Consider the following 21802-nt stretch of genomic DNA (forward strand, 5'->3'; position numbering starts at 1 on the left):
TGTACACTTGCAGGAAAGCCAGTACACTTCGTCCTCAGGCACTTGTTTTTTTTTAATATGCACACGTAAGCACAAATGAAAAAAACAAAAACAATTGAAGTTACAGAAGGGGCGCACTGTGATACAAAAGATTAGTGAGCTATATATAGGACAGCTATATCCATGAACGATTATAATAATGTTACATGGCGGGGAAGAACAGACAAGAGAACAGAGGAATGTTATAAAATAAGCTGGATGTTTGGCGAGCCCGTGAGAAAAAAAATGAAACTGCTGCGCTGATACGGACACTCCACGGTTGTTGTCTGCGGAATGGCCGCTGCGAAATGTTACAAACAACATTCCAGGTAACCCGCATGAGCCTTCGCGAATGATCGAGATCCTTGCAGGATTGTACACCGTCTCACAATTCACTGCTGCTTGAGCGGACGATATGCATTGGGTACGAGGTGTGCTCACAAGAAAAAAATAATACCTGCCAAGAAATATCTTGTTCTCTGCGCTTTTCACTGCTCAGCCTTTTGCGAAAACCGTTTAGTTTTACTATCCTGCACTTCAAGGCGATACGTTTTTATGCCTGAAAATACTCTGCCGCACAGAGATGTAGTCCAAACAAAAAATAAGGTTGTTCTGTTCATTGGCTTGTGGGAGCTGCAGCTTCCCCTTTAGTGTGAACAAATACAGAGTATAATCTTAAGCGGTCGCTTAAGACCATAGGCGAATAGAGAATACCACGGCTGTGGTTCGGTGCCTACAGAGGAAGAACACAGTTTGTGAAAAAGAAGACAAACGGAAGAGAACTTTAAAGACGCACTGAAGAGAACTCCATCCAGTTATCGTTATAAGTATAAATTGATTCTCTGGCTCTTTCTGACTATGTTGACGTTTGTCCGGCTGAATAAGACGCATCTATAGGCGAGAAAGTTAGATTTAGAAATCTTCCCGCTAGTCCATTGAAACTCTTGCCGTCCTGACCGAAAAGGACGCATTGCCACCGTTTCGATCCGAATAGCGGGGTAGCTTAGCCTTTAGCATCGCTGTCGACGTAGGCGTTTTAATTGCGAAATCGGCCAGTGATGGCGATATCTATATTTAGTTTCTTGGCACTCCCTAGCTTACAAACGCTCAGTGTTAGGTAAGAATGGTTGCTGTGCGATTAGTACGGTGTAATTTATCGATACGGGCCGACTTCTGTTCGTACTCAGCGTTCGTATAACGTAATAACTTGAGACAGCGCTGAAGGAAGTAGATGTGTCGACCAGTTTTTCACTCGCAAATGCTATATAGGATATGAAACACAGACACGGCGCTATGTCTGCATCACTTCAGTGCGGCTTGTTTGTAGCGCTCCTTTGCGATTATGCTTGGGTAACGACTGAAACATTGTTTCAAAATAAAAAGTGGTAGGGATTTAACGTAGTTAAACCGAGTAGACGTGCAAAAATATGTGTCTAGCTTGGTTGGTTCATGGTTTTGCTTTGCTGGGTCGTCGGCGCATCTGGCGACGATATTAGACTCCGGTTAAGCACTGACAAACGTTAAGCTGCTCTGATCTGTTCGCGCCGCAGATGGAAGTTGATGAAGATGACGATGTGCAATGCACAACGCAAAATTATCAAAATACTCGACTCCTTGTACATGAGTGCATTTGTATCCGCTATGAACCCTGGCCAATCCCTCGCCGTGGGTATGTGCCATTAACCCTGAGGACATCATCATCATCATCGCGAGAGTATGTTGCAGTTTAACGGGAAGCGTGATTGGCTGCGGCTACAGCATAGTGCTCTCATGCAGTGGCCAGCGAAGCCAACATGGCAGCATTGCTTGAATTTCGGATGAGTGACGGGCTGTGCCGGATGATTATTGTGCTCGGATTGTCTGGGTAAGTAATTGGTTTTCCGGCGTTCTTTTTAAAGCAGGTAGGGGAAAAACTTCTGTTTAGCAAGATGCGTGATTAGGCGAGCTCGCTCGTATCGAATACAGGAAGACAGGTAGCACAAATGACACATTTACATGGGACAGAAGACCGGGCGGAAGGCCTCAGTCGGGCGGTTGCAGCACTTCTGAGTACTCCTACAAAGCTTGGTTTTCACGTCAGAAGTTACAGCTTAGCCAGCCTACATCATGGGCACAGAACGCTGATTCCAAAAAAGGTGGTTGTTTATTGCAAATGCAAAAACTAAGGTAGAAGTTGCTCTTTCTTCATTATTCGAAGACGTTATTTATGGCGCTTCGAGGCCGTCCATGAATCTCGGTTTCACTCTGTCGGTGAATGCTACAGCATTGCGTATTCGTTTTCACCACTTGCCCTCTTTCCCAGATAACATCGCATAGACGCGCAACTGCGGGCCACTAATGAATAAGACAGCTTCCGGAACAGGTCCTTACTTAGAGCAGAAGGTTAACTCTCGGCTTCTACTGCCGCATTGAAACCAACAAGGACTGGCGTGAGACTGACTGCTTCATGAATGTGTGCTACTTCGAATACGCAAACTTGTTCCTAGAGATACGTGGTTTAAGCAGGCTGAATTCAGGGCTACGAGTGGCTGAATTTCCATCGCCACTTTATCATCGCCTCAGAGTGTGGTTGGCATATCGACATATGTGGTAGAGATTCCCCCTGACTGTCCCGCTCACCGCGAGCCAGGCGAATGAGAAGTCCGCACCCAGAAAAACGTTTACAGTCGTGCCGCTACGTCATCACATACAGCCTTTGTCAAAAATAAGGAGACCAAAGGTTTACTTTCAAACCGTCTTCTGGGACCCTTGTAGCTTCCTTCGAAATCCTAACTTTAAAGGGGTTTGGAAAGCTGGCGATGCATGACGAGACACACTGCATAGCCCAGAAGAGATTCCTCTGGTCTATAAACTTCTGACAAAGGCTTTACGTATGTTGTGCAAGTGCTTGCTTTTACAAGCTCAGTCTTTTTGGGTACACTCCCCACAGTTCTTCCGGCCTCCACCAGCGATGACAATGTCGCGCGAATTGTAAAAATAAAAGATCATCGACAGCTTTTTGACATTTGACGAGCTGTTTTTATTGCCAAGACAGGTAGGAGGACTTCCAGCGATCTATGAATGTAAAGTAGAGAATGACCAATTCTGCATATATGGGCATTAACCGATCAACGCTATCCGGTCATACCTTTATGGCGGAATTTAAGTGTACCCTCCAATTTCGTCAGCCTTTTCTGATCCAGGCAGAAATGAATGACGCCAGTAGCAGTTCAGAAATCAACCGCTGCTTACCATCCAGAGCAGCTCATGAACCCCCTCTTCATTCAAACGGCATATTGGTGCCCATAAGCAGGAACAAAAAGCGGATTTGCGAATGCTAGTTTAATTTTCGTTTCCTATCCCGATGTACAGGACATGAGCACTGTTTTAGAAATGAGAATGAAGTTTTCCCAGCAGCCATCATCATTTACGACGTATACAATGTAAAGTTTGATTTTATTTGATATTATATGGTGTTTAACGTCCCAAAGCGACTCAGTTTATGCGGGACGCCGTAGTGAAGGGCTCCGGAAATTTAGTCCACCAGGGGTTCTTTAACGTGCCCTAACACCGGCACAGTACATGGCCTTCTAGCATTTCGCCTCCATCGAAATGCGACTGTCGCGGCTGGGAACGAACCCACGTCTTTTGGGTGAGCAGCCGAGCACCATAACCACTGAACCACCGCGGCGGCTAATGTAATGTTTGGTCACCGTCCCTAGTCCCTCATGGAAGCGCGCACCAAAGAGAACCAATAAATTACTTCCACTTCTCGATCCTACAGCCAGGAACGCAAGACAAACGGTTAAGCTCAAGCGTGGCTTCACGTGAAATGATCGAAGAACTTCACAGCGAAAACAGATTACACCTGTGAATTTTACCACACAGAAGCTCAATTACTTTACCTGCGTATTCTTTGCGGTGACCATATTCTTTGCAATGCAGTTATTGCAGCCTTCGGAATCTTCGGATTTCAAATGACCTGCGTGCGTAGGTGGATAACTACACCACTACAAAGCGCTCAAAACATCAATTGAAACGAAACCGACCAACCAAATTATGCAATCCTTAAAACCGGTAAAAATTCATCAGATGTCAATCCGAAGCCACGTTTTCCCGGCATGTTTGGCTGCACTTGGTGGATGAATTGCAGGGCCGCCAGCTTTCCCTCTAGCCTGTATTTAGAACCTCTATCCCTTGGGAATCTGTTATGGGAGCGTACGCTATGTGTGTGACGTTCCTGTTCGGTTTCTTCGATACTTTTCGCTCGATCCGAGTCGCCGCATTCTCTTCCGGCGTTTTGACCAATCTGGTGCGGCCGAAAACGACGGAACTCGAAACTCGAGCCCCGCTCAATTTTCTACCGTTAGCCTCTCAAATGTGGCTAGACTGTCCCTACTTTCTAGAAGAAGCCGATAATTCCTCGCCCGTACCACCGAGGGTAAACAGATGCAGAAGCAAATAACGCGGTCACACTTAAACGGGTTAGCCGAGCGTTAAAACATTTGAACATCTGCCACAGTGGGTGTAAGCAAACTCAGTGCTCCAGCTCACCTTTTCCAGTCTCTCCCTCACTACTCGGAAATACCGAACGCGCGATGCGTAGCGCACGCATGGTTAAACACTTGCTTTGACCCCGTTCCGTTGCCTAGAATTCGCTTGCCAGACTCGGTGAAAGGGCGCTGCACACAGTACAGTAATAATTTACCTCCGCGAGCTCTCGCGTGCCTGTCCTATATCCGGGATAGCTCGCTTTCTTCTCTGATTACATTCTCCTTCGTTTTTCTTCTCTCAGCTCGTACGCGTACGCAAACCTGACCGTTGATGAGGTGACTACGAAACTTGTCGTCCTCGGCTCTGGCTACAAGAAATACGTAGCTCCGTCCCAAGCCGGTGAGCTGCTGGTTCGCTCTCACTGAATGCATGCGCGTGCCCGTAATGTTGCCGGCTTCTCTTCTTCGCGTTTTTGATGCTTTTTTCGCGACTCACGCGCGAAACGTGTCTCAGCGGCATTTCGAATTCGCTCTTGTCGGTTAAGGACACATCCTCTCGGTTAAGGCCGCCACTTGTGCAATGCGTTTTTCTAGACGCATACACGCGCAAGTTAGAAGCTCGGCGAGCGTCCAGGAAAGATGCGGGAGTGAAGTTCGGCATCCAGAAGCGCAATGTTTTGGCGGGTGATCGGAAATCACCTTACTTGGCGTCAAAACAGTTACTAGCCAGTACGTTCTGCAACTGCTAGAAAGCACGAAATACCACTGGCATCTCTTGTCCCTCAGTTTCCGTGAAAACCTGTTGATTTTGGTTGCTTAACGTCAAAGGGTGCAAATATATCTACGTTCTTGTGAAAGAGTGACGCTGAGTGCCTTAAAGAGGCCAATTTTTCGCTCTACTTTATGATTGATTGTCACTACCTGTAATACAGCACTGTCATGAAACTAGTCATAAACATGGCAAGGCAAAAGCCTAAGATTTATACTTTAAAAACTGCTCGTTGCTTTACATCAGAGGGTCCCACAGATATCTACTGTCTTACGAAAGGGTGATTCTCAGTGCCGCAGAGAGACCAATTTTTTTTTCTATATTGTGATTTATTTTCACTACCTGTCATTGGTAGTGATCTAGTCAGAAACATGCAACGGCAAAAGCCTAAGATTTCCACTTTCAAAACTACTCGGTTCTCGGACAGACATCCTGGCTTCCGAAGAACGTTTGGCCAGTTTTGATGAGAGATTTTGGCCGTTCTGTCGCGCTTATTTTGCCGTGGTCGTTTTTGAACGCGAAACTTCCCGGAGTATGCATACACGAAGACCCGCATGTTCACTTGCTGTTCCACTTCTTTTGAGCCATTGACAGTGCAAGTGGCTGAAGTGAATACTAAAGAACTGCTTGAGTACGTGAGGCTCTGAATGAGTATTCGATCCACAGACGCTACGAGACGCAAGAGGGCAAGTTCGGAGTGCTGCTGTTGCTTCTAAAGAAACATCACATGCAACGAAGACGTCTTTGACCATGACATCTTGTTTCGGTGCTGGACCGCCGGAAACAGTCTGCGAAATGCCGTTTGCTTGTCGCGCACATATCTTCGATGCGCCTTTTCTGAGCGCGATAAAAAATTCTCCCTCAACAACGCCAGAGGAAAAGATTGGTTGCATTTTGCGAAAGTAATATCCAAAAAAGCCTTCCGATAACCACACGCGTACCAAATGAAACACGGGATTCGTTTCCTCAGTCCTTGCAGGAATTCTCAGCGTTGGGGGACTTGGCTGATTCCGGCTAGAGTGCTTGAGATAGAGAGCGTAAAGGAAAAACCGATGGTCAAGCGGCATTTCCATCACCACATATCTCATCGAGCGGCGTCCAGGCACATCGTTCATCTCTGACACTGGTCTGCGGAGGCTGCGACCTTGCCCGCGCTATACTTCTTGGCTCGCATCGTCGATCCGGGTAGCCAGCCTGCGAGCGTGTGCAGACATACGCACGCGTCGGCACTGGCTCGACATACAGCCGCTGTCCGCAAAGCACTGCGATTATTCTCTGTTCCTTTTTTTTCTCACAGTCCTTGTAATGCGTGTGTGTGTGTTAGGCTTATGATGTGCGTTCCTCTTCGCATTCAAGGGCTGCGCTTGCAGGCTCCACTTCGTCACAAAAATGCGCTCGCGGTTTGCGCAAGGTCGCTCTCGACCACGCGCACTCGGGGGAATCCTGCTGCCCTGCAATGTCCCCCTTTCCGGCCGCCCGTCGTAACGTCGTCTTGACGGATTCCGAAATGTCTCGCTCCTGGCCAATGCAGGACGCTGAGAGGGAAAGCGAGAGAAAGAAAGGAAACCGCGGGAAGAAGGAGGGCAGGTATTGGCCGCGTGCCTCGTTTAGACGATGGAACACTTTTCCTGACGTGCACTTCGAGAGGCTGCGTTGTCATTTTCTTTTTTTTTATTTCTCGCCACACGATTCGCAGCGGGGCGCCCATTCGCGCGGACATCCTGACAGGAAACACAGTGAGGTCTTGTGCCAGGAGAAGCTTCTTACTGTTTTTGTCTTTGTGCAGTTTTCTTCGGCCTAACGGATGGCCGGAATGAATCGGCATGCAGTGTCTGTGCGTAGGCTGTCAAAAATAAAGATATAAGAGCAGTTTGGTAACTGCAATTCCTGGAGTCACGAACTGCCCTCTTAGAGTCATTTGGGGACGCGCGTTTGAAGATGATTTCAGTTGGAAGCCTGCTGCCGGCGCTGTGGTCTGCCAAGAATCGCGGTATGAAATTAAAACGTCTCGGGTACGTCTGGCCTTGTAGAAGCTTCTTATTTCCCCTCTTTGAAGACGGAGGTAGGTCACATCCGTGTTCTGTATACCTGGGGGCTGACCGCTCGAGTGGACCGCGCAAGCTGAGCATTGTGACGTCACTCAGTTTCTGTTTCGAGGACACCAGTGGACATCGAAGATAGCTTGAGTGCATAGCTGCGTTGGGCAGTTGGACATCAAGGTCAGGATAGGTCATATTTCACTGTTGGCGCCCGAGATATTGGAATAAAGGCTGAGACCGAAACGCCGTCATACTGTCATTTTTGCGTATTGCACAAGTTACAACCTCGAAATCTCGTGAGCCTATGCAGGATTTATGTCCCTTTGAACCAGAAAGAATATAAGAGATGGTTAGCGGGTTGAATATCGGTTCTTTTCGGTGGCGACGGTCACAGTACACGGCGATATGAATGTTGCGCGGGAGAATATGAACGTGTAATGTCGGCATTGTACGAGCACACGCTGAGCTTGGTTCGACTGCGCGTCGCGCATCCGTAGCTGAATTGTGGTCTACCTTACTGTTTCACACATCCCATGGTGTTTTATTGTAAAATGCTGCGTGGAGTCGCAGCCGATGGCTTCTGCTATTGTGCGGGTCTTTCAACTACCCCTGCTGGAAAGGCGTATCTGTCGCGTGAAGCAGCTTACTTCCGAGAACTTTTATGAATCGGACACTGATCAAAGTGGTTAAAATGATGTCCTCTCGCAAGTTTTACAATAAAGTTTGAGCTTCAAACCTTGCCTGCCACTCTACCTTGCTTGGGAGCGTTGACGCTACGTGAAGATTTTTCCAATCATATTTCCCGTTTATCTTTTAGTGACGCTGAGTGCTTCAAGTTGCTAATTGCGGGTTGCTGCCTCACATGCTGTCCCATTGTTTTCTTTGTTTAGGTGAGCCCGCCCAAGTTTACCTCGACATGAGTTTGATGAACGTTGATCCACTGTCCGGTGCAGAAAGTGTAAGCAGTCACAGCACGTCTTTTTCTTTTTTTTTCAACACTTTACACTGCTCATCTTGCGCCAGCTCCTTTTGGGGAAAGGGTGTGGGGGGAGGGAGGGGATGGTTTACTGCCAAACATTCAGAGAAGATCTACGGCGTGTATGCGTCGAGAAGTCCAATTACTACGCTGCTTGTTTGAACAGCGCTAAAGGTTGACCGACAGCGTAGAAAATTCTTTTGAAGCTGTAGTATAAGATGTCAGTGCTCCGGCAAGCTTAGCTTGAGGACTAAACAACATAGACCAGTTTCTGACTCGCACGAATTAATAATGAAGAAGAAAAATTAAGTTCTTTGACGAAGCTTTAGCTGACACCCGTGACCCGAAATTTGTGGATTTAGTCGACAGCTGCAAAGAAGCCGACGGATGTCAACCTTCTTAACCATTACGAGAGAAGCCAACAGCCACAGAAACCAAGGGACACAGTGGATATTTAATTAATTTATTTATTTTGTGGTGTTGATTAATTTATAATATTACTGAAAATGTTACCGCTTAAAGCTAATTGATTAGAAAAGCAGAAGAAAAAACAACCACATGTCGCTGGTGGGATCCGAACCCACGACCTCCGAATTACGCGTCCGGTGCTCTACCGCTGAGCTACGGCGACGGCTGTCAAACCTTCTGCTTTTGGGGGTGTTTATGTTTACAAATAACCTAACCTTGGGAGTGTTCACTAGCGCCACCCACGTTCTTAAGCGGCGGACGTTGCACGTCCTCAGTTACCGCTGATGTGACGTAGAACGTCATCGAACGGCGAGGGTGGAAGCTGTGTGAGAAGAACCCCCTTATGCTTCCTATGGCGTCAAGGTTGCCAGAACCGAGGCCCTCGCTAAGCAATTAAGCAAACAAGGGAAGGGGAATGAGGGGCTCGTTATAAATACGAGAGAAGCCAACAGCCACAGAAACCAAGGGGCAGAGGGGATATTTAATTAATTTATTTATTTTGTGGTGTTGATCAATTTACAATATTACTGAAAATGTTACCGCTTAAAGCTAATTGATTAGAAAAGCAGAAGAAAAAAAAACCATTAGACAGGAGGGTTCAACTATTAGACATAGTGCGGTATGAGTGTTCTGTAAACAGAGTAGTCAGCGTGTAAAGAGGTCGCCCGGGTAAAGAGGTTGCCCTTCTCCTGTGCCGCGCACCTGAAGCTGAGAGATCTCCTGCAAAGATGCATTTGGCTAACGAGGTTCACCGAGCTGTCTACAAGCGCTGTTTTCTTGTTTCAGTTGAGCCGAACAGTTAGCGAAGGGCAGGAGCTGCGCGACTTCTAATTGGGTTTACTTCAAAGGGCTCATCATGCACCCTTGACTCGCAGCGTTCTCAAAGTCCTTTGAAGTAAGGCCGTTGTTATCCTAAGGTAGGAGTGCGTTGAACTAAGGTCGTTGTTATCCCAAGGTAGGAGTGCCTGCTGTCGTATTGGCGGGGTAAAGTTCGCCAAGTTCAGTAAACCTTTGTGATGGGGCGAGCCGTCCTGGGCTGCTCTGGCTTGCGGTGAACATAGAAACATATGAACCGTTCCCTAATGCGTTTGCACTGGTTAATGCTATGTGCAGTACTACGCTAGGTTCTAATGGTGGTGATGGTGCTGTATTATTTTTACGACCCAAGTCGGCTTCATACACCTGTCATATAAAACGAATACTGGTCACCGTATAGTAGTACTTGTAGTGCCCCATACTAAGAAGGCAACATGTCTATTTCAGCAGAACTGCTAAAAATGCGTTTTTCAGTGTTGCGGGTACTCCTTACGACCTGTTACGTCGATGTGTCACAGCGCTTCGTTACGTGATACCGCCATGCATTTGTCGGTAGATTCTCTCGCAATGCAAGAGAGTTCTTCAGTTTTCGCCTCACTTTTTCTTAAGTTATTATTATTTTGTCGATGTAAGCTCCTTAATATTTTCGAGCTCCGAATATTTCAACTTCGGGACGCCTAATCAGTACGCTTGCAAACATGAGGGCTGTGCGCATGGTCGGTGCACCGGTTGTACAGACATGAGCTTGACGAAGATGACCTACACGGGAAAAGCCGGCGGTGTCAAACAGGCGTCGTCAGAATTACATGGGGCACTTAGCGCGTGACAGCAGTGATCTTCGGGAAGTCTGGCGGACCTCATGAGGCACTCCTTGTGCTCCGGCACTCTACACTGTAAGGGGGAGTGTTTTTTAATGAATTATAAAATTGCGGTCACTGATAGGAGAAAGCGGTTTGAAATAAACGTGTGCTGCTTATTCGCATGGCGGGAAGAAAGAAATGTCCTCACTTACGAGCCAATTTATGTTGTGAGAGGTACGTGGCATGTATTTTCCGTCTTTTCGATCGTATCGGCTTTTCGGTGGTATCGGTCTTCTTCCGGGCGACAAGCGATTCTTGCTGAAATCAGGCCGCTAGGCTTTTCTGATTCGCCACGACATTCGCCATGACTCACGCCATGACATTCGGCACGACATTCGCCAGCGCCTTGTGGCTGTTGCATGCGAACTTTGGCGGTACGCGAATATGTTTTCAGTGAAATGATTTATGCTGCATTCCACTAAAAGCTTTATCCATTGAAAAACCGGCCCAGCCACAGGAGCTGTTCCACCCACTTAGCCCAACCACAGCTGCGGTCGAGCGATGAATGTTCCGCGGACTTCTGCCAAAAGTGAATGGATAGGTGGAAACCAAGAGCAGCCTCTTGGAAACAGGGTGGTAGCGGGTTGCCCCAGGCTGCATGCGTAAGCACCGCCTTCTTTTTTGGCAGGAGTTCAGCCTGCTGGCGCTGGTGCGTCTGCGGTGGCGCGACCCTCGGCTCAACCTGAGCTTCTTCCGGAAGAACAGTTTCCTGGCGCTGCCCGCCTACCTGGAAGACGAGATCTGGACGCCCCGGCTCGCATTCCTGGACACCAGCGAGGTGCGCCCTCTGGCGGCGACGGCGGACCACGCACTGCGCGTCACGCGGGTCTCCGAGGACGGAACAGTCGCCGACACCCGCAGGTATGGCATTATCCGCCTAACACCGAGGAGTTACACTTAGCGTCATTGTCAGAAGCCGTCGAGCTTTCTTCTAAAGCCGTGTTTAGAAGTGGTTCATTTCGTGATTCTTTTTCTTCTTCGACATTGGTCAGCGCTGTCTTCGACACCAAGAGGGACGTCAGTAAGGGCGTCATGTGTTTCAACTTTTAATTGCAGAATGACAGGTGAATGAAAAAGGAAAGTAATGGCTGCAAAATACGGTCTTAGGGTTGCGGATGTGGCTGTTACAGCGCTACCAGTACTCCTAACCTTTCGAAAGCGTGGAAAACTAACATAGTAAAGGAGGAAGGGAAAGCCTCAGGCTGCTTGGCAACGTTTCGACAAGAGAACTTGTCCAAGTCTGCGTCAGAGAAGAAATGCGGAGGAGTTAGTAGCAGTCTTGACACTCCTCGAAAATGTCAAAGCCCACAACTTTAGAACCGTACGCTAGCTTAGAGCCAATATTATGGATTGTACAGACTAGAGAGTAGGTACGTACAGGCTGTCTCTGCAGCTCCTCAGGCACTAGAGTTTAGAAGCATGCTCGATGACCTGGAAACTTCTGAAAAAGGATTCACCTGTTGGAGCAAATTAAACGGCGGCGTGGGTGAGGACGCCGCAGCCATGGGCGGTGTCCGTCCGACAAGGCTTCTCTAGGTTTATAGTGGACACAACGAAAAAAAAAATATACAAAAGGCATCGTGTGAACTCTTCAGCTCTGGAAGTGGCCTTTGTCATCAGAGAGTTTATCTTTCTACTTCCTTCTTTTGTGATCTAGAATTCGCCCTAGAGAAGCGCAGCTTTAAGAGAACCTTCGTTTACCTTAGATTTAACGAATGAAAATTTAGTACAGTGCGTTTCTTTTTAGGATTTAAGGACTCGAACTATGAGGGAACTTCTTGTGCGTAGTGCGGTGTTCGTTTTGGCAAAAAAGAAAATCAGTGTCACAAGCCTGTCCGAAAGTTTAAACTGAACGAAGTCTTAGCATGAACTCTTGTTAATGTGATAATATTCCGACATGTCGCGAGCTGTTTCTGAACGGGAACACTTTTACTGCTGCTGGCTATTTGGTATTGAATTGCTGTGAAGCGTTGTGTAACAATTCTTGGGACTTATTTTGCATAATTAAAAACTCTGCGTCCCACGGTGAAATTAGGTCCGGAGCGATGACACCTGTTTCGCACCCTTACAAAGATACCTATCAGAATCTTCTGAGAAGCTACAAAGTAAATAATCTTGCTACCAGCTCTACCTATGCATACATGTTTGACACTTGGTTGCATGGCATAAAGTACAATGTAAGTACTTCAACTTACGCTCAATCGTGACTCTGTTACAAGCAGGCGAGAGTAGTATTTAAATTCGCGCTCTCAGAAATGTTCTGTGGTAAATGCTGTGCGAGTACTTATTACTTTTTGTAGGGCACGAACTTTCTAAGCCCAAAAGGTGACTAGAAATACATGTGTCAGTTACCTCAATAGACTCTTTCTCAGGTGTGTAATATTACAGGTATGTGTTCAAGGTGGCCTGCGCTATCAACTTGGACCTCTATCCGTTTGACACGCAACTCTGTCCATTCAGGGTCAAATTACGTGAGTGAATGCGCCATTTTTGTCTTCTTTATTGGTTTAAAAGTCCGGTAGCTCCTCGCAGAAAAGCCCTAGGTAACAGAGGAAGAAGGAAAAATGTGACTGGACCGTCACTCGCACGTAGAGACAAACATCCTATTTACAAACGGGTCCAGGCAAAAGAAATTATTTTTGAAAATAAAGTGGAATTAAAATTAACAAATACATAATTTTACATTTGGGTACAATTAAAGAGGTCGCCTAGTACTTCTGATCAAAATCTGAACATGACTGTTTTTTTTTTCGCAGATAGCATTTTTTGTAACGTGACAAGGTAATCAATCATCTTGGGCTTCGCATTCAGACTGCGCAAAAGTCCTGCACAAATGTGCAGGCTATTTAGGATGGTCCGAAAGCTTGAAAGCAATTAGTGTTGCTTTATTCTGCTGATCAATAAATCTACGGTCGCTCTGCTCACGAAAGGCGCGCATGCTTCCGTTGACCTGCTTGTCCATTCGTCACCACCAAGCATTAGTTGCCGGAGGGCCTATGCAAACTTGATTTGCAGGCAGAACAAGTTTACTTCACCTGTGAGCTTAATTTCTCATTTGAAACGAGCGAAAAACCTGTGTAAAATAAGCGTGCTGATTCAAGACTCCAGCCGATTAGCGGGTGCTGATGACGGACGTGTACATCTGTGTACTTCATGACGACACTTGTCACCAGTGGCCTTCGCAGTGTGGTAATGTTTATTTTCTGTTCACAAAGAATAGCTCACAAAAGCTTAGCATATGACCAACTTTACTACCCCGTTTATTAAAACAAAAATATGCATTTCCCTTATAAATACCTGATGACAAATTTGGGTAGGCAAGGATAGGCACTGGATGGGCTCGTTGAAGAATGCCAACAGTCACCGAAACCAGGGAAGGCATAAGGGAATAATTTATTTTTAACTTGTGGCTTTTATCAATGAAAATTTAGTAGCGCAAGAATTTTTACCTGAAAGATAACTGATCAAAAAAGAAAACAAAAACAACCACATGCCGCAAGTGGGATTATTGTTTCGGAGATGCTTACTATAACAACAAGCAAAGGCTTTAGTCAGCACCTAGAGGTCGTGTCAGCGAGAAAAAATGCAATGGAATTAATACGCGCGCGACGATAGAACTTGAGCGGTGTAAAGCAGAAAATAAAAATTCCTAATCGAACGCCTTATGGCTCTGAGTTAAAGCTACAAGCCTCCTTGAGATCAGTTGCATTAGTCACCGTTCACGTCCTCCGGTTTTTATGTTATGGAAAGTGATTCTCTTCTCTTCCTTCACCACGGTTCTGAATTTCTCCTTCCCCTTCAGTGCGCCACACAGAGTCCACGGCGCAACTCCATTGGATCAGCGCGTACAAGTCCAGCGCGGAGGACGTGGCGTGGCCGCGTGGACCGCGACTACAGACCGTCACGATCAGCACGGGCGAGCAGACGCTGGAGTCGATCGCAGGTGAGTAAAGGACTCGCTTTTCATCTCAACCAAAGACAGTGCCATCTGGCGCTGCATAGCCACAACGGCATCAATGCAATAACATAGCACGTAGTGCATATTAAAAGGTGATGATGATTTTGTATTTATTACGACAGGGCAGCTTCACCAAATAGATGTTTGATATTCACAAGAAAAGTGGCATGTGTGTGAGTCCTCCTTCTGTTCTTATCCACGACTGTGAAATTACGAACCTGGAGTCCTAACATTAAAGCATTCTGTATCTTGTTGGGAGAGCGCACGCGCTTCCAGCTGTAGATTAATTGTATATTGTCCACGTATTTTCCAATAAATTTTCAGTTGTTAGCAGCGCTTGTCCTCCTCCTTCGTCCCCTGTCGTAGCGCAGTGTTTGTATTCACCCAGACGAGTGACGTCACCTAATCGGAAGTGACATTACTTCCGGTAAATACATCAAAAGCTTCTGACGCTATGGCATTGCCAACAAATAAAGTAATTAAGTGTCCTCCGAGAATTTTTCACTGCTGAGCACACTGGAGAACCGGTGGCCCCACCACACGGCAGGCAACTAATCCGAGTCACCTGTAAAATTTGGACTAAGTGTACCACGGTATGCTGCCCGTATATTTAAGAGCTAAACTTCCCGGCGATGGTTAAGGCTTCGAGAGACTGTTATGCGAACCACGATGTAATCGGCGCTCAGTTTACCGCTGCGGTGTAATACAGGAATAAGATTCCTCGCCCTGGTCCCGATGGGCATGCAGGGCGCCAGCGCTGCCTGCTGCTGCAGTTCGCGTTCAGCCGCAACCCGTGGCCGCACCTGCTGAGCACCTGGCTGCCGTCGGCCATGCTGGTGCCGGTGGCCTGGGCGCGCCTCTGGTTTCCCGGGGGAAGCCTGTTCCTGCCTTGCGCCGCCCTGGCGGGACTGACGCTGCACGCCACGCAGTTCAAGGCCCAGCTGCGCGGCTACGACCTGCTCACCGCCATGGACGTCTGGCTTCTGCTCTGCCTGGGATTCGTGCTGGGCGCTTTCCTGGACCACCTGATGGTCTGCAACGCGGTACGGGTGCCCTGTCGCGGAGATGGTGGCATGACTGAAAGGGTGGCATGGTAGCACAGGCAGCCAGTTATCGTTAGAGTAGCCCCCATGGTTCCTCGCGTTGTGGAGGATTTTCTGAGAGCAGGCGCCGGATTAAATTCGCTCTGAGGAACAGCATGCGTCAACCAGTTAGTTCCTTCGACTTCTCAGCAGTAGAAACCAGTAAGACCGTTAAAAAGAAAAAATTTCTAAACTCTTTGCAACATTGCTGTAGAGGTTTTGAAAGCGTGTTTTCTTCTCTGCTTTTGACCGATCTTGGCGCATCTAGTACAAGAAACCTTCTCACCAATATGAAATTTTAAATGCCAGGCGCTATTTTCTTGCTAGCCCCCTTTGATTACCGGTATCCATGGTAGAGAGAAGGCAGGAAGATTGGATTCTTTACAACACAAGGCAAAATGAACGAGGGTCCATGGAGCGCCTCAGCCCTAAAGCCAACGTTTCGACAAGGGCACGTGTCTGGACAATGCGTTAGAGAATGGCGGGGCTTAAATAGAGCCGTCACTTCAAGGAGGAAGTATTGGTGAGGGGAAGGAGTACGTAGAGTGGAGAGGGCGGCATGGTGGCGAACGTGAACTTGAAAATGCTGTTGTCCAGACATGGGAAGTCCGGTTGACCTGAAACTAGAAAAACACAGCAGCAGGTCTGTAACGACGCCAGTTTGATATCGTGGCAGAGCTATGGATCGTTAATCTCGGTGGCCTGTGCATTACGTCGGTTCTAATGTATCAGACCAAATTTACTCCCGGTTGAGAAAGAAATTTATCCGTTGCGTGTTTGTAAACTGTTGTGTCCCCATATTGCTTTTGTGTGTGTGCGCCCCCGCGTCCTCCTCCTAACGACCACTCGCATCCTCCTCCTAACGACCACTCAATCCTCCTCCTAACGACCGCTTGCCCCTCGTCGCACGCTGTCGCCGGATGCCCCCCCACGGTGCGCCCCCGCACCCTCCTCCTGTTCTGGGAAGCCACTCCCTTCCGTGGACGCTTCTCCACTCCCTCCTTTCTTCGGGCGGCCAGTTCGGCTCCTGCCTCGGTCGACGCTGGTCGCACCCTCATCGGCCTCAAATAAACGAAGTCTTAAAGTACCGTGTGCGTCTTTCGCTGCATTCAACACAGCGACCGGACACGACAGTGGCGACGAGAAAGTGGATTCGACCCGCGCTACGCAACGCTATTGACAAGCCATGGCTACGCGAGGGTTTCCCAATCAGATACCAGAGTTCAACGGCTCATCGTGGTCATCGTGGGTTGGACGCCTTCAGTTCTACTTTGAAGCTAACAACATCACAGACCCAGCCTTGAAGAGGGCCAACCTGCTGACGCTGTGCGGGGAGCAGACCTACGATACTGTCTGCGCCCTTATTCAGCCAAGCACACCAGCGGCAGTGTCTTACGACGACATCGTAAAAGCGCTGCAAAAGCACTACGACCCAAGGCCATCCGAGGTCTACAGCCGGGCTCGCTTCCAACGACGAGATCAACTGGGAGGAGAAACTGTGAGCGCCTACGTAGCCGCGCTCAAGAAGCTCGCTGCCGACTGCAATTTTGGAACGCTGTCGACAACAGCTACCGGGCAGGAGGGAGACGCAGCTTCTTCTGCTAACACCACCATGCTTCCCTTGGACGTGATGTTACGCGACAGATTTGTGTGCGGACTGAGTGACGAGTCACTGCAGCAGCGCCTGTTCGCTGAGAAGGACCTCACATTCAGCAAAGCTTACGACATGCCGTTCGAGCGGAGAGCGCCGGTCACCAGCAGAGAGGGATTCGCCGGAACACCGAGCCGGTACACCAGACAAGCAACCAGGTGCGCAAGCCTTCTGTTGTTGTAAAATCGGTCAAAAAGGCACAACGCTGCTGGCGGTGTGACGACCAACACAACCCCCAGGGATGTCGATTCCAGTCAGCCACGTGTAATTTTTGCCACAATCGAGGGCATATCGAAAGAGCATGCATTACGAAACGGAGACTTGCCAAGATAAAGTCACCTTCCCAGCCTAATCACAGCGTCAACGCCTCAGAGAATACGCCGCTATCTGATCTCCATGGAACAACATCAGCAACACCATCTGTGTTGTACGACCTGAACACCATGAATCTCGGCACGCGACCGAAGATTTTTACAGAAGTAAGCGTACATCACCAGCTGATTAAGTTCGAGGTGGACTCCGGCGCAGCCTGTACTCTGATCAGTGAGGACACGTTCCGAACTTCATGGCCATCTGACGCACCCGCCCTGCAACAAGACGACACGCACCTGCGAACGTGGTCAGGACAGAATCTGCCACTATTGGGCTCTGCCAACGTGCAGGTTAACTACAACGGCCAGACCCATACGCTACCTCTGCTTGTTGTGAAGGGCACAGGATCAAGCCTTCTAGGGAGAAACTGGTTTTCTCCACTAGGCGTGATGATATGCGGCATACACCAGACGCCGAGCCAGAACATGGTTGAGCAACTGCAAGAGAAATACGAAAGAGTATTCTCGGAAGAGATTCCAGGAAACGAAGGGCCCCCGGTCACACTGGAGTTGTTGGACAACGCGCAACCCAAATTTCTGAAGGCCAGGCCGGTGCCGTTTGCTCTCCGAGATTCAGCTGAAAAAGAGTTGGACAAACTGGAGCAGCAAGGTGTCATCGAGCCGACGCAGCATTCAGAATGGGCCACACCACTTGTCGTAGTTCGCAAGAAGAACGGAACCATACGCCTCTGCAGAGACTACCGGAGCACCGTCAATCTTGCGACTAAAGCGTCCTCTTACCCGCTACCGACACCTGAAGAAGTATTCAGTGTACTACGTGGCGCAAGAGTCTTCAGCACATTGGACCTCACCCAGGCGTATCAGCAGCTGAAGGTGAGCGAGTCAACTGCTGAATTATTGGCAATTAACACACTGAAAGGCTTGTACAAAGTCAAGCGACTGCCTTTTGGCGTAGCTGCAGCCCCGGCCATATTTCAAAAATTCATGGAGACAGTGCTTCAGGGCATCCCAGGAGTTTGTGTCTACCTTGACAATGTCATCATCAGTGGCACTTCCACTGAAGAGCATGCAGTGCGCCTAGAGCTCGTTCTCGAAAGGCTAGCAAACGCTAATTTGTGCATAAGCAAATCGAAGTGCTGTTTTGCGGTGCCAGAGGTGCAATTTCTGGGACACCGAATTGATGCGGAAGGCATTCACCCTACCGAGGACAAAGTGCGAGCGATCACAGAAGCACGAGCTCCAACAAACAAGCAGGAGCTACAGGCTTTTCTCGGACTCTTGACGTTCTACGACCGGTTCTTGGAACAAAGAGCTACCGTGGCCAACGACTTATACCAACTCCTTCGGAAAGATGTGACATGGACATGGTCGCCACGCCATCAGCAGTCATTCGATGCCCTGAAAGACCTGATTCGAAGATGTACAGTCCTCCGCCACTACGACGAAAGGAAGCCTCTGCTTTTGGCTTGCGACGCATCACCGTACGGAGTCGGCGCGGTTCTATCGCAAACTGACGAGCAAGGAAGGGAAGCTCCCATCGCTTTCGCCTCACGTACGTTGTCGCAAGCAGAACGCAACTACGCGCAACTTGACAAAGAAGGGCTAGCCATCGTCTACGCGGCGACACATTTTCACCAGTACATTGCCGGCCGGAAGGTGACCTTTATAACCGATCACCGACCGCTATTGGGCATTCTGGGACCACAAAGGCCTATGCCACCAACTTTGTCTCCGCGAATGACACGTTGGTGCATCAAACTCTCAGCGTACGACTACGCTCTGGTCTACCGCAATGGGAGTAAACATCAAAACGCCGATGCGCTAAGCCGTCTGCCACTAGACGCAACTGTTGACGAACCATTTCCACCAGGAGACGTTCTGATGTTCGAAGCACTGCCAGAACCTCCGCTTACAGCAGGCACAGTTGCAGCATCTACGCAGAAGTGCGCAGATACACTCTCCTTCTCTTGCTCTTTATCGTTGCCTTTAACTCCCCCTGCATTCTGCAGAAGTTGGCAGCATATAGTCGTTATGCTGCACTCCACAAAGGCATGGTCTATAGAAACGAACAAGGTTTCTCAGTGTTCGACTGTTGAAGCAAAGCGAAGAACCAACCATTTTTGCGCGGATCACTGGGCACCTGTGACCGCGGCTTGTAGCCACTCTGCCGCAGGATGTGAAAAGTGCGCTTGTCCTCCAGGAACTACGGCGTGTCCTAAATGCGAACGTAGATTTGGCAGCCGTGTTTGATTAAAAGTGACCGGAAAGTCTCAGTTCGTACTCTTCCATATCCCATAGAAGACATAAAACAGGCGCACACCACACTTTGTCCACCTACTGTCGCACTGAGGTGGATTCCTGGTCATGCTAGGATACCATACAATAACCGCTCATCGCCAAGAACTCGAATCGGACAAAAAATGCCCCTGCGACCCCCTTGCCGTATCTATGAACGAAAGACACTGGCATCATTTACTAAGCACAAAAGAATTATCACTACGGCCACATTAGAGATTTTCCTAGTACCCCCCCCCCCCCAACCCTCCTTCTTCTCTAGTTCCTAACTAATCTCTTACCGCACACCAACTACACCTTGTTCACATCAAGACAACTCCTCTGCCCTTCCTGTTTCTTCTTCTGTTGTCTCCACCGTTTCCCTTCATGTCCGCATTGCCCGAAACCCTATGCTCGCTTCGAGCATTCCCGTTACTATTGAGCTAGTCGCACGACATGGCAGGCTTGACGCATTTCTAACCACCCAGCGAATCAGCCGGCCTTGCTAACTACGACACTGGATCTACTCGATGCCTCGTGCCGTGTTGCAATAAAGTTCACACCCCCTCTCTCTTTCCGCCTTGTGTATAGGCCTTCTGTCCAGTTACACAAAAGTGCTGGCCTTTGACCGCGCACGCGTCCCTCCCAGAACCAGCGAACCTGGAGCGCTCAGAAGCTGGCAGAGGACGTCGCAGAGAGCGATGCGAGCCGCCGCTCTTCGGATCAGGTGTATGTGGCCGACGGCTACCGCCTGACGCGCGAGGCCGAGACCCAGACTCCACCGGACGTCGGGTTGGACGAGGCCCTCCACGACCGCCGTGCTTCGCTCGTCTTCTTCTTCGGCTTCCCGCTCGTCACTCTCGTCTACTGGGCGTACTACCTGGCCGCCTCGCACTGACGCCAGCTCTGGCACATTGATAGTGTCGTCCATCTCGGGACCCGAACCCTCGTCGGAACGCTGCGTGTGCCGACCTTTAGGCGGGATGTCATCAATTCATGGACTTTTTTTTTTATATGCTATATGCTTTTATATGCTTTTATAGGCTTCTTTTAATGCTACAACTATTCGCGCGTCTGATCTGTGCACATGCATCGCAATGAATGCAGTAAGCTGATGTTAGTTCATATATCAATGTTATGTTAGCTTTAGAATCAACTTAGTGGAATAATTACAGCTTGTGTTATGTGTTGCCCAATAAAAGAAAAATGCACGCAGTATAAATATAAAACCGGTCTAACCTTGCAGCTTGCTGATAAAGTTGTGACGCGGTATACGAGCAAGTGAGACGAATTACAATTAGTTCCACTTCTTATTTTCATCTGTTCGCAACTAATATTTGCTTTCTGGGTGTCGTGCAGAGCTGTAGTACTTGTTTTTTATTTAGGAACTATTTCATTGCTTGTTTTTCAAGTCCCAAATTGTATACGTCTGGAAGGGAGCTTAAAAATTGTGGATACCGGCTGTGAGCACCTGCTTCTAGATCTTTCTGCTATGGTGGCTCACAGGCCCGTCATTATTCCCCAGAAGAAACTACAGGCTGCTCACGTCGCACCTTTAACGCAACTTGCACTTTCAGCAGACGGGCGGCGTTCTTTTCTATTGAAATCCGGTTATTCTTTTTTCAGCTTCTGTCATGTCCGGTTCGGCGAGAGTGTTTTCCGTTTATTCAACCGCGAATAGGTCGCCGCTTAAGTATCACACTGATCCCGAGAAGACTGCAGGCCACCAGCTGGCGAACCGAACGACTGGGCCGAGTTGTACGCACAAAGCAGAAAGACAATCGAGCGCCACGCTCGCGAAAGCTCTAAGCCGAATCACGTTATATGCATACGCGACTGGTTTATTTCGTTGAATCATTCATGAGATAATGTGAGCTTCGGTACGAAATTTTTGTTGCTGTCCTAAGGAGACGAACGTGACCGATTCGGCTAGCTTTAATTTTTCCGGGTAGTCGCACAGCGAATATCTACTGCTGCATACTCAGACGGCCGCTGAAAAGAACGCAAAAAAGTTTAAAATTCCGGGAAGTGCAGTCGAGTTCAATAGTTTTGCTTGCAGATACTGAAGCTGTCTCTGTGTGAAGCTG

The 21802-nt window shown here is 48.5% G+C and overlaps 1 protein-coding gene across 1 annotated transcript; it reads left to right on the forward strand.

Annotated features, from left to right (window-relative positions):
* Nucleotides 1-1774: 1774 nt before the first annotated feature.
* Nucleotides 1775-20620, forward strand: LOC149340222 (gamma-aminobutyric acid receptor subunit pi-like). Its single transcript, XM_089550684.1, has 8 exons — nucleotides 1775-1882; nucleotides 4793-4890; nucleotides 8189-8256; nucleotides 11047-11279; nucleotides 12807-12889; nucleotides 14221-14361; nucleotides 15124-15419; nucleotides 20365-20620. The coding sequence occupies exons 1-8, from the start codon at nucleotides 1812-1814 to the stop codon at nucleotides 20611-20613; spliced, it is 1239 nt and encodes a 412-aa protein (XP_089406810.1). The 5' UTR covers nucleotides 1775-1811; the 3' UTR covers nucleotides 20614-20620.
* The last annotated feature ends 1182 nt before the right edge of the window (nucleotides 20621-21802 follow it).

The sequence above is a fragment of the Amblyomma mixtum genome, chromosome 6 (genome assembly GCF_055824585.1).
Source record: "Amblyomma mixtum isolate Tamu chromosome 6, ASM5582458v1, whole genome shotgun sequence".
Classification (NCBI taxonomy): domain Eukaryota; kingdom Metazoa; phylum Arthropoda; class Arachnida; order Ixodida; family Ixodidae; genus Amblyomma; species Amblyomma mixtum.

Coding starts and splice junctions, on each gene's coding strand:
- LOC149340222 (XM_089550684.1), top strand. CDS start 1,812: ATGGCAGCATTGCTTGAATTTCGGATGAGTGACGGGCTGTGCCGGATG. Junction 4,891..8,188: donor CGTAGCTCCGTCCCAAGCCG/GTGAGCTGCTGG, acceptor TTCTTTGTTTAG/GTGAGCCCGCCCAAGTTTAC. Junction 12,890..14,220: donor TCCATTCAGGGTCAAATTAC/GTGAGTGAATGC, acceptor CTTCCCCTTCAG/TGCGCCACACAGAGTCCACG.